Source organism: Scyliorhinus canicula, chromosome 12, assembly GCF_902713615.1.
Source record: "Scyliorhinus canicula chromosome 12, sScyCan1.1, whole genome shotgun sequence".
Lineage (NCBI taxonomy): Eukaryota > Metazoa > Chordata > Chondrichthyes > Carcharhiniformes > Scyliorhinidae > Scyliorhinus > Scyliorhinus canicula.
In genome coordinates, this window is record NC_052157.1 from 17102894 (window position 1) to 17115075 (window position 12182).

At 44.5% G+C, this 12182-nt stretch overlaps 2 protein-coding genes across 8 annotated transcripts in view; one reads left to right on the forward strand and one right to left on the reverse strand.

Annotated features, from left to right (window-relative positions):
- Positions 1–8896, forward strand: part of polg (polymerase (DNA directed), gamma) — a 51795-nt gene extending 42899 nt beyond the window's left edge. For 2 of the 3 annotated variants that reach the window (XM_038814854.1, XM_038814855.1), the window contains 4 exons: positions 1196–1364; positions 3163–3371; positions 4488–4648; positions 7645–8896. In XM_038814854.1, the coding sequence (XP_038670782.1) occupies positions 1196–1364; positions 3163–3371; positions 4488–4648; positions 7645–7715 (610 nt within the window). In that variant the 3' untranslated portion in view covers positions 7716–8896. The remainder of the gene's footprint in view (positions 1–1195; positions 1365–3162; positions 3372–4487; positions 4649–7644) is intronic. The other variant, XR_005462681.1, reaches the window with a different exon arrangement.
- The window catches only part of fanci (FA complementation group I), an 82558-nt gene continuing 77941 nt past the window's right edge, over positions 7566–12182 (reverse strand). For 3 of the 5 annotated variants that reach the window (XM_038814851.1, XM_038814853.1, XM_038814850.1), the window contains exons 37-38: positions 10140–10262; positions 7862–8076 (exon numbers count right to left, since the gene is read on the reverse strand). In XM_038814851.1, the coding sequence (XP_038670779.1) occupies positions 8011–8076; positions 10140–10262 (189 nt within the window). In that variant the 3' untranslated portion in view covers positions 7862–8010. Of the gene's footprint in view, positions 8077–10139; positions 10263–12182 lie in introns of those variants that run through there. The other 2 variants (XM_038814852.1, XR_005462680.1) reach the window with 2 other exon arrangements.

The following is a 12182-nucleotide window of genomic DNA, read 5'->3' on the forward strand; positions in this document are numbered from 1 at the left end:
GATTAGAGTGTGCTTTCGACAAGAAGTTAGTACTGTGTAGAACACCAATAGATAGAAATACTGCTGCACCCAAAAGTTTACCTGCATTGAGTTGTGCAGTGTTTATACAGTCAGGAAAACGATCCTCCAGCTGACATGTGCAAAAATGTTAACATGGAAATGAGAGGAGCTTGTACCTGAGGAAATTAGATGTGGCCAAAGTTAAGTAAAACCACTCTGAATGTGGTACATAAACTATGCAGGATAGTTGGCCTTTGCCTCCCGGCCGGGTCTGCATGTGTTGAAGGCTAAAGTGGGTGAGCAGAACAGAACCCTTATCAATTGGCAGTGTCACAAAATGTTGGGACGAGGATTTGCTTGTTTCCCTTTTCACCAGCACATTTTAGTTTCAGCTGTGCCAGTGTGAAGTGGCACTGAACAGATACACTTGTGCATGGACGGGAAAAGAGAAAGCTGTGAGGAATCATCGCAGATACCCCTCACGAGAATTAGTGAAGAGACTGGGCTAATGGCAGACGAAAAGCCAATTTATGGTCTGTGATTATTTGGCTGATCTCAAGACAATTTGCTTGGTGCCTTTGAGCTAAGGAGTAGTGGGGGAGGATGCTCATCGATACCTGCTATTGGTCTGCGTAAGTGTGCATGCACATCGAGGGGCGCTTAGACTCTGTTTCAAAAGCCTTTCTGCCACGTGAAGAGTCAAGCAGCGAGGAACATAGAACATACAATGCAGAAGGAGGCCATTCGGCCCATCGAGTCTGCACCGACCCACTTAAGCCCTCACCTCCACCCTATCCTGGTAACCCAATAACCCCATCGACCCTTTTTGGTCGCAAAGGGCAATTTATCATGGCCAATCCACCTATTGGAATTGCATCCCGTTACAGTTCAGAACCCCTTTGGGAGGGGAGGAGGGATCTGCCTAAATTTGACTAAACTCATCCAGAGCTCCACAAAAGCAGGTCATAAGCCTCACTGCTTTATTTCTCCATCTCCACTCATTGCTGTGCTATGCTCAAGTGGAATCATAGAATTTACAGCGCAGAAGGAGGCCATTCGGCCCATCAGGTCTGCACCAGCCCTTGGAAAGAGAAGCCCAGCCACGCCCACACTTCCAACCTATCCCCGTAATCCAGTAACCCCACACAACCGTTCGAAAATTTTAAAACTATTTCCTTTTGCTTGGACTGTACAGGTCTAATGGTGCCAAGTGGAGGGTTGTGCAAAAGAGGGTCTGGAGTGGAGGTACAGAGTCTGAAATGTTCAATAAGTTGGAAAACATCGCCACATCCAACTCTCCCCGAACTCCAGTACTGGACTGCTGCATTAGCAGAGCTCTGGAACCAGGCGCCGTAGGATACGAGGTATTGCTGACCCTTTTAAATCTGATTTCTACTTTCCATTTCAAACAAAGGTTTAATATAGCAATATCTTGAAAACACAATCCTAGGATTAAGCACAAATGACATTTCTGTAGCTCATCATTAAAGACTGAACTATCTTAACTTGTCCAAAAGCAAAATACTGCAGATGCTGGAAATATCAGCAGATCAGACAGTATCTCTGTAGATGGAAAGAGGGTTAATGGTTGAGATCAATGCCTTTCATCTGCTGATAACACTTTCTCTCACTCCAGCTGCTGCCTAACCGGAAGAGCAAGCATTTCCCCTTTTTCTGCCACATCTTGGGTCTCCTAGTTTCTGCAACCTTGGGTGTTATTTTTTAACATGAACTTAGCCACACTCCTGAGCCTATTGATAAATTGACACTCCCAGGCTATTACCAGACATTTTTTGTGGAATGCAAATTCTTTTTTTCCTCTTTTAAAAAATAAATTTAAAGTACCCAATAATTTTTTCCAATTGAGGGAGAATTTAGTGTGGCCAATCCACCTAACCTGCACATCTTTGGGTTGTGGGGGTGAAACCCACGCAGACATGGGGAGAACGTGCAAACTTCACACAGGGCTGTAGGCAGCAGTGCTAACCACTGATCCACCATGCTGCCCCACTCTTTTTCTTCTTGCGTGAAAGGGAAAACGTGGAACGTTTGGAAAATGTGCCAACTTATTTTTCCTTCCTCTGCACTTTTTTAATGGCTCGATGAGAATCTCTGCAGTTTAAAAAAAAAGAGTTTATTCAGTGGTCTGCATTGGTGCCAGTATATGTCTACTGAAAATATAGATTCTTGCTGTCCTTTTCTTTCGGAGAACTGTGGTTGTTGACCAATCACTGTTTGTAACCAATCACTGTTTGTCCGTGTACCATTTGTAAATGTTCTCTGTTGATTATTCTCTTTGTCTACTATGTACTGCCCCCGCATCGATGCTCCTCCCGGTGGGGGGCTAGGCCGTGCCACATGAAGCCCCCGCTTTACCTGCCGATACAGACGCAGAACTGTGTACGTTCCCTCGGCCGCAGAAAAATACTTCTCACTGTACTTTGGTACATGCGACAATAAATCAAATCAATCAATCAGAACTGTGCTGACTCATTGAGCTAGCACAGGCGGGGGTATGGGTTCAAATCGCACCACTGCAGATGGAAGTAACTGGTAGTAAATCTGGAAAATAAAACTCGTCTCAGTAATGCTGGCGAGAAACTATCATCGCTTGTCCTAAGAACCCATCTGGTTCACTCATGTACTTAACGGAAGGAAATCGGCCACCCTCATCTGGTCTGGCCTAGATTTGACTCCAGTCATAGAATTTACAGTGCAGAAGGAGGCCATTCAGCCCATCGAGTCTGCACCGGCTCTTGGAAAGAGCACCCTACCCAAGGTCAACACCTCCACCCTATCCCCATAACCCAGTAACCCCACCCAACACTAAGGGCAATTTATCATGGCCAATCCACCTAACCTGCACATCTTTGGACTGTGGGAGGAAACCGGAGCACCCGGAGGAAACCCACGCACACACGGGGAGGATGTGCAGACTCCGCACAGACAGTGACCCAAGCCGGAATCGAACCTGGGACCCTAGAGCTGTGAAGCGATTGTGCTATCCACAATGCTACAATGCTAGACCACATCAACATGGTTGACTCTTAACTACCGCCTGCAATGGCCGAACAAGCCACTCTCTTCAAGGCAATTAGGGATTCGGGGGGGGGGGGAAATAGTCGTGCCCAATTTAATGTCCTGCCATTCCTTGCCTTCCAGTTCATGACCAGCCGTGTCAACTGGGTGGTGCAGAGTTCTGCTGTGGATTACCTCCATTTGATGTTGGTGTCCATGAGGTGGCTGCTCGAGGAATTCCATATTGAGGGTAGATTCTGTATCAGCATTCATGATGAGGTCCGTTATTTAGTGAATAGTGAAGACCGATATCGAGCTGCACTGGCGCTGCAAATTACTAACCTTCTGACGCGGTAAGAGACTTGCTTTTTCTTTCAGATCCAACTTTCTTATTCCAGAGGCTAACTTTCATTTCAGGCAAATTATTACTCATGCAGAATTAAACTGGTATTTTTGTCACCCCAGTGATTCAGTTGATGCACGTGCGGGACTGAGATACACAGTTCAAAACTGGACAGATGTCATTCAGTGCCAATGGAGCTGTACTTCAAGAGTCAACAGGCTGGATTCTCCGATTGCCGAAGTTGCATTCGGCGATCGACCGGATAATCCATTTTTACACCGGAATTGGGGGGGGGGCACCACCGTTTTTCTGGTGCTCCGCCCCTCAAAAACGGCGTATTCGAGTATGCCGCATGCCATCGGGACAGCCTCAGGATGTCACCTGAGGCCTTCGCCCAATGCTCTGACCCTAATGGGCTGAGACCCGACGGCGAGGGGTGTGTCCCCTCACTTTGAGGACATTGCGTGGCCGCTGCGGACTGTCCAGTGCCACCACAGCCCGGGGGGGGGGGGGGGGGGGGGCTACAGCAGGGGAGACTGGTGGGGGGTGGTCTGGGGGGGGGGGGGGGCTACGGCAGGGGAGACTGGTGGGAGGGCTACAGCAGGAGAGACTGGTGAGGGGGTTGTCTTGGGGAGGCTACGGCAGGAGAGACTGGTGGGGGGTGCTACGGCAGGGGAGACTGGTGGGGGTGGTCTGGGGGGGCTACGGCAGGAGAGACCGGTGGTGGGTGGCGTGGGGGTTACGGGGGGCAGTTTTTGCAGGCTAGGTTCGCTTGCAGCCGGCGCCTTGTTGTACGGCGCGGCCACCGCCGTGCGCATGCGCAGGTCATTCTGCGTCTGTATCGGCAGGTAAAGCGGGGGTTTTACGTGGCGCGGCTTAACCCCCCACCGGGAGGAGCATCGGTGCGGGGGCAGCACCGACTTTTTTGTCGTAAGACCAGAGGGTTCCTGCAGACCCAGCCGCAGAATTGGAGAATCCAGCTCATCATTTTCAGGACCGGAGAATTTAGAAAAATACGCTGGAAATTTATTGAAATGTTCAATGAAAAACAGTTACGGTGAAGGACTCTAAATATGGTGCATGATCTGTACCAACAGTGAACCTTATTTGTCTTTTTCATTTCAAGCTGCATGTTTGCCTACAAACTAGAGATGCAGGATCTCCCACAGTCCGTAGCATTCTTTAGCACAGTGGATGTCGATCAATGCCTGAGGAAGGAGGTGACGATGGACTGTCAAACTCCATCTAATGTTACAGGGCTGCAAGGACGATACGGGATCCCAGAAGGTAGTTATCAGCTGAGAGACAAAATTGTGAACCTGGTGCTGCCGAGAAATTGAATACAGTATCTACTACTATCCATGCCTCTCATCACCTTGTAACACCTCTATCAAGTCACCTGTCTTTCACCTTATTCCGTGAGACAAACCCTAGCTCTCTCAACCTTTCTTCATAAGACATGCCATCCAGTCCAGGCAGCATCCTGGTAAATCTCCTCTGTACCCTCCAAAACATCCACATCCTTCCTATAATGAGGCGACCAGAACTGGACATAGTATTCCAAGTGTGGTCTAACCAGGGTTTTATAAAGCTACAGCAAAACCTCGCGGCTCTTAAACTAAATCCCCCTGTTATGTTACAGTAAGACATTTTATTGCTGTTGGGGTGAGGGGGGAGACTTTCGATCTTAAGTGCTTCACACTCAGCTGGTTTAAACTTCCGTTTTAACTCCCGTGAAACGGAGGAGCCATGATTAATAAATGGGAACGTCACAGGTTAGCTGATATCTGCTCTGCACAACAATTTAATTATTATTCCATTATCTCTATTAGACCTTCCTACTCCTTCAGGCACTTAGGGCATGGACAACCATGGACTTCCATTAGATTGGTCTATGATTATGCTTGAAAAGTACTGCAGTAGTTAAACTCTTCTGCTGTAACCGCCCTATTGTAAAGATTTACAGGTGGTAATCACCCTGCTTGGCCACATTGTGTCTCTATTAGCTATCACATTTGAAAAAGAGATGTTCCCAGATTGGACTACAGTACTTCCTTGCCTTCCCAGTTAACTTTCAGCCACTAGACAGCACTATATATTTCTTGGTATTTAATGCATCAATAGGTAGTTAGCCCAATGATGTAACTGTTCATTCTTTGGTTACCTTATTGTATAGTTTTCCTGAATAGAACCATAGACGGGAGCTGACACTTCTATATTCCAGACTACAGGTGTTCAATGTTACGATGATCTCCAGAAAGAAACTATTTTGAGGCAATCTAATTGAATTATTTTCCAGATTGTGAAGGCATTTGACAAAACTAATGCAGAAAAAAATGTTCAAATCTCAGGAGGCATGTTACAAATTAGGAAATTGGCAACAAGGAGAGAAGTGAAAGGACTAATTTCAGTCAAAGCCTGACGGTTGTGGAATAAATTAACAGGGAAGACCATTGAAATAGCGTAAATAGGTAGACACAATTGGATTCATCCCTAGAGAGAGAAGTTTAGAGATGATCTGGGAAAAAAATAGACAAACATTGTTGGTTCTAATAGAACTCTTTGTGCTGCTGAAATTTCTTCTCTGCTGTGATCAATGTGATGTGAGCTTTGACTAACTCATCAACGCTCCACTCTAAATTAAGTACTTACAGCCCCTTAGGTTGAATATGTCACACATCCACGTGCGAGACAAACGAACAAATTGGTTCCTCTGCAGGAGGCTTGCAGTTCCACTGGTCTACAATGTACAAAAGAATTGATAGAGCGGCGTACAGGAGCTGCACAGTACCAGATGTTAATTAATTATCAGCTTTTACTCTTTGCTTTAAAAGATTAATGTGGCACCACTTTAGTCATTATCTTTTGAAGCTTACAAAATATACATCTGTGCTTTTTGGCACCATCTGCAACACAAAAATGAATCTTATAAAAAGTTTGAAGTGTTGGCAAATGGCCCATTTAACACTGACTGCCTCCCACAAACATAGCTTTTGTCAAGCCCTCAAGCAGTGGATTTGTTATTGACTGCAGCCAAGTCCAAACCTTAATTGCCCCACCCCACCCCCAAGATTATAGTTTAAATGTAATCACTTATTTGGAAGAACTATCTAAAACTGGAGTTGTACAATTGGGATCTGAGCTAGGGAGGAGAAAATCACCCAAGATTTTGGCTGATTACCATCCAGTGACTCCAGCTGGAAAGGATCACTCACAGCAATGATGCCCCTTCTCTTTTGCCACTCCCAGAGTTGAATAGCTTTTCAACACACCGTGATTAGGCTGACAAGGACAGCATTCTAGTGAAGTAGAAATGGTGTATCCTAGCAAGAGTCAACACCATTAGGGGCTGGGTACAAAGAGTTCTTAAAAACCTTTGAAAATGGGCTTATTGTTGGGAGTCCATCTTCTTAAGTCTTCAAGTCCAGGGCAACATGGTGGCGCAGTGGATAGCACTGCTGCCTAACCCGGGTTCAATCCCGGCCCCAGGTCACTGTCCCCGTGGGGTTTGCACATTCTCCCCGCCTGCGTGGGTCTCGCCCCCACAACCCAAAAAGACATGCAAAGTAGTTCAATTAGCCACACTAAATTGTCCCTTAATTGGAAAAAAAAAGTCTGAGTCCAGTAATGTATTGTCGAGTATGGACAAATCTTCCCACCTCAGAGGAACTGGATGTTGAAGGCACTGCAACAAATGGGTCTTTTTTGCTACACTGGAGTAAACTAACTTGCTATTTATTCAACATTTGGGAATTAATATTGAGCTGAAACATTGCACAGAATAGAAGGCCATCTGCATGTAAAGTTCCCGGGTAAGTCGAGGGTTGTATAAACCAGGATCTATAGATGTCTATTGGCTTGACTGAGTTGTATATGTAGCCAAAACCTCTGCTAACACTCGCCACCTGAATTGCAGTTGGATGAGGCAAGGAACTTACTAACATCTGAGGAAGTGTACCTCCGAAAGCGGCATCAGTGGCTTTCGCAGATGACATGGGGTGTGGAAAGTTAATCTGTATTGTAGCTGTTGACACCAGAATCCTTGTGCTCGAACCATGCAAACGTTCATCAAAAAATGAAATTTATTCACAAAAGAAACAACTCATTCAGAGCACATACTACCAAATGATTTGATCATTGAAAAGGCTCTCCTGTATATCCTTCTCTGGCCATGTTCATGAATGAAAGACTACACAGACACGTAGAAGTTTTGTCATTATTTTAATAATTGTGCATTTTCCAGTTTATAGTAATTTTATACTTTACATTTTTCGTTCCTGCAGGAGAAGCACTAGATATTTACCAAACAATTGAAAAAACAAATGGGTCTCTAAACAAAAGAAAACAAACATAAAAGAAAGCTACACAACGAAATACAACTTCAGGGAAGCATCAAACGGCCATCCCAATTCTCAGGTCTCACTTGCGAATGTGGTTTCCCTGCCCCCGATGATCAAAACTGTATAAACTGATGAAGCTTCACAAGATTGTCAAGATAATCCCACAAGATCTGGATGGGAAATGATTCAAGTAAGCATGGCAGAGATGAACTGGAAGTCTGGAGAAGGACGATTGCATTCTGAATAATTCAAATTCAGACCTAATGTCCACATTTATTGGGCATTCCCTCTACCCTTGCTATTACAGTTTCATCTTTTTCTCTTTTTCTTCTTTGGTTCTCTGTTTTCTTGGTTTTCATCGACAGTGATATTTGACTGGAGAATGAGAGTAAACGATTCTGGTGTATTAATTGTACAACATACAAACCTCTATTTAAGTATATTTGCTTCATTTAACACAAAATTTCAGTAATGCTGCAAGACTTCTTCTCTCTTTCCTGTGCTGTAATTACTATAATTGTTTCAGTATGAGCCATGAACAACCACTTGGCAAATCAACGTGATCATTTCCCAGTGATTATTCATGGGTCAGGGATTAGCACCATTGGGTAGCAGTAATAACTGGGTGTATTTAAAGTCTCTTAGGATGAGCACGCCACTTTGGCACAGCTCTCACTATAATTGTGTGCTCCATAGTCATTGCAGACACTCCTCATTACCTCTTTCCAATCAGAAGGGAGTTGACGCGCACATTTACTCGAAGCACACAGTTCAGGTTCCTTTTGACTCCTACTGTGTGGAATTCCTGACATTAATTTAAAAAAAACCCTCTTTGTGGTTTAATCACTTAAAGATGCAACCAACCACCTGCATTTATTTTGTATGTAATGAGGTAAGAATTGCTATAGTTGCTGTTTATTACAAATTTTCCTTTTAGAACGCATTTGATATTATCTCTGTGACCACAGCAGGTTTGCCTACTGTCCTTATCCCTCAACAATTTAAGCTGCACTTTACATTAATTATAAGACTACATAAAAAATGTTTAAGTAACCCACATACAAATGAAGGTGTTGGTTAATGGCTGTTTCGTTCAAAAGAATTAAAGCAACGTTGTTTCATGGGTTAAAAAATTAAGCTCACATCTGTGAAATATGGAAAGTATTTCAGGGGAATAAAAAATGATGCAACGGAAGCATACGTTGCCAGAGTCCATTTGCAGCCTGCGCCCCCATGCTATTTTGTGGTCCTCAAGAGGCTTGCTGCACCACTTGCTGAGTTTCCATTCACAGCCATCCAAGAGGGGCTTTGGTCCTTTTTCTCCTTTCTTGCTCGCCAGCATAAAAGGATGGAATCCTATTCGGATTTGCTCAGCTCCCATATAAACGAAAAGGTTGCGTCAAAATAGAACTATTCAATGAACGAGCGACCCAGGTACAGCAGCAGGCAGTAATGAAGGCAAAATGGTATGTTGGCCTTCATAGCGAGAGGTTTTGAGTATAGGAAGAGTTTTACTGCTATTGTATAGGGCATTGGTGAGGCCACACCTGGAGTAGTGTGCCCAGTTTTGGTGTCCTTATCTGAGGGAAGGATGTTCTCGTTCTGGATGGAGTGCAGCAAAAGTTTACCAGACTGATTCCTGGGATGGTGGGACCGTCATATGAGGAGAGACTAATCGGTTATATTAAGTGGAGTTTAGAAGAGTGAGAGGGAGGGCAGCACGGTGGCGCAATGGGTTAGCTCTGCTGCCTCACGGCGCCGAGGTCCCATGTTCGATCCCGGTCACTGTCCGTGCGGAGTTTGCACATTCTCCCCCCCACAACCCAAAGATGTGCAGGCTAGGTGGATTGGCCACGCTAAATTGCCCCTTAATTGGGTACTTTAAATTTTCTTAAAAAAGAGTGAAGCTCATAGAAATTTACAAAATTCTAACAGGATTAGAATAGGTAGATTCAGAAAGAATGTTCCGTATGGTGGGGGAGTCCAGAACTAGGGGTCATAGTTTGAGGATAAGGGATAAAACTTTTGGAGAAATGTCTTCACCCAAAAAGTGGTGAACCTGTGGAATTTGCTACCACAGAAAGTAGTTGAGGCCAAAACATTGTGTAATTTCAAGAAGGAATTAGATACAGCTCTTGGGGCTAAAGGGATCAAGGAACATGGGGAGAAAGGCGGGATCAGGGTATTGAACTTGATGATCAGCCATGATCACAATAATGGCGGAGCAGGCTCAAAGGGCCGAATGACCTCCTCCTGCTTCTATTTTCTATGTTTCTTCCCCATTTTCCTCTGGGGAAGTATTCACGTGAAAATTAACTTGGTGTGAGCAATTGCAGGCGCAGATCCAACCCCCTCCATGCTGTTGTTGCACATTACAGCAATTGAGAGTGATCTTTGAACAAAACTGAGTAAGGCTGAAACGATTCAAGGCCCTTTACCTGATCATCTGCTAAATCCTGGATTTCCTCCGCTTCCTGTTCCTGGAGTGCTGCGTCCAATGTGGCTGCATTAATCCTGAAATCTCTTGCTGTGCTGAGCTTCATGTATTGCATTAAGTTCACCTGCAAGAGGAATAAAAAACTTTGGAGCACACAAGCTGTGGCAGCTTTTCAAAAATGACTTAACTAATTTATAACAATTGAGCCTGATCCCACAAGGAGTAAACAGTAGAGCAAAGGTAAACACAAATTAAACTGCTAACAGCAGAAACAGAAGCACAGATTCAAACTAAGATGATGAATATAGGTTCTTCTCGGAGTGAACAATATGTAGAATAAATATTCGGATAGGATAGTAAAACCACATAATAAATTAAAATCTAGTTGGGAACGGTGTTAAGAGGCAGGAAGAAAGTGAACGACTTCAGCTTTCTGGATGGATTAGCGAAGAGCAGCTTTGACCATCAGTATCTGGTGAACAAAAACAGCTTAACTTAGACCGTTGTCATAGGCAAATGCATTTTTGCAATGTTGCACTCGGCAAAAAGTAGAAAGTCTGTCCAAGTTTGTTAATAATCTGGAAAATTGAAACTAGAGCAGCAGCAAGACACAAAGAACCATACAATTCCTACAGTGCAGAAGGAGGCCATTTGGCCCATTGAATCTGCACCTATCCTCTGAAAGAACAGCCACTCTTCCACTCTATCCCCACCTAACCTGCATATCTTTGTGACTGGGTGGAAACCCACGCAGACACAGGAAGAGTGTGCAAACACCACACAGTCACCCAACGCCAGAATCGAACCTGGGGGTCCCTGCGGTGAGGCAGCAGTACTAACCACTTTGGCGCCTGACTCTACTAGGCGTTTTGCCAATTTTTGCATAGCTTAACTGTCTTTATCTGGAGCATTGCACAGTTTTTGGGCAGTTGATGAGGGGAAGGATATTACTGCCCTTGGATAGGTTAGAGAGGAGAGTAACAGGTTTCAGAGATGTAATACACGAGAGGTCAGATTTGTTTATTTTGAAATAAAAGGATTTACAAGATTATAAGCAGATTGACAAAACTGATCCAAGCAAACCGTTCGATGATAAAAGGTTCAAATCATAGGGGTATAGAATTAAAACTACTATCCAGTAATACATCAAAATTTTTACTACTTCATACATGAGACAACCAAGTTAAAGAATAAGTTGGCAGTAATGTTTATCGAAGAAAGTATAAGTAGGCTCGGGGCAATTTCTTGTATTTCTGGAGAGAAAGAGTTGAAGGGTGTAGCCAGCTGATGGGCTTTTGGAGTTGAGGTTAGACGTGGGTTTAATGGCTTCCTTCTGATTTGTAACACATCATACTCCGGACCACAGATGGGATTATAAAGGAGATTAAGGAGTTTTTTGAGGAGGTGACAAAGATGATTGATATGGGGAGGTGGCCGTTTGTTGTTTACATGGACTTCAGTAAAGCCTTTGACAAGGTGCCTCATGGCAGACTGGTACAAAAGGTGAAGTTACATGGGGTCAGAGGTGAGGTGCTGATGAGCCATCAATTGCACGTGAGACGAGTTGCTGTACAAAAGTTAGGCTTTAATAAGCTAGAACTTAGCCCTGCGGTCGACTACAATAAATGGACGACCGCCGGGCGTTCTGACTATTTATACCTCCGGTATGGAGGCGTGGTTAACTCAGCCTCTCGACCAATCGGAGCCATCACATGACCGCCCAGGGCCAATGGTAAGCCGGTGTTCTGCACCAATGGCAGACAGCTATGCAAATCATACCACCACAGGTGCTAAGGTGGATACAAAACTGGCTCAGTGACAGAAGGCAGAGGGTGGCAGGAGACGGATGTTTTTCTGAATGGAAGGTTGTGACTAGTGGTGTTCCACAGGGATCTGTGCTTAGGCCTTTGTTGTTTGTAGTGTACATAAAACGATTTGGAGGAAAATGTAGCTGGTCTGATTATTAAGTTTGCGGATTGGTGAAGGTTGGTGGAGTGGCAGATAGTTTTGAGGATTATCAGAAGATACAGCAGGACAGATAGGT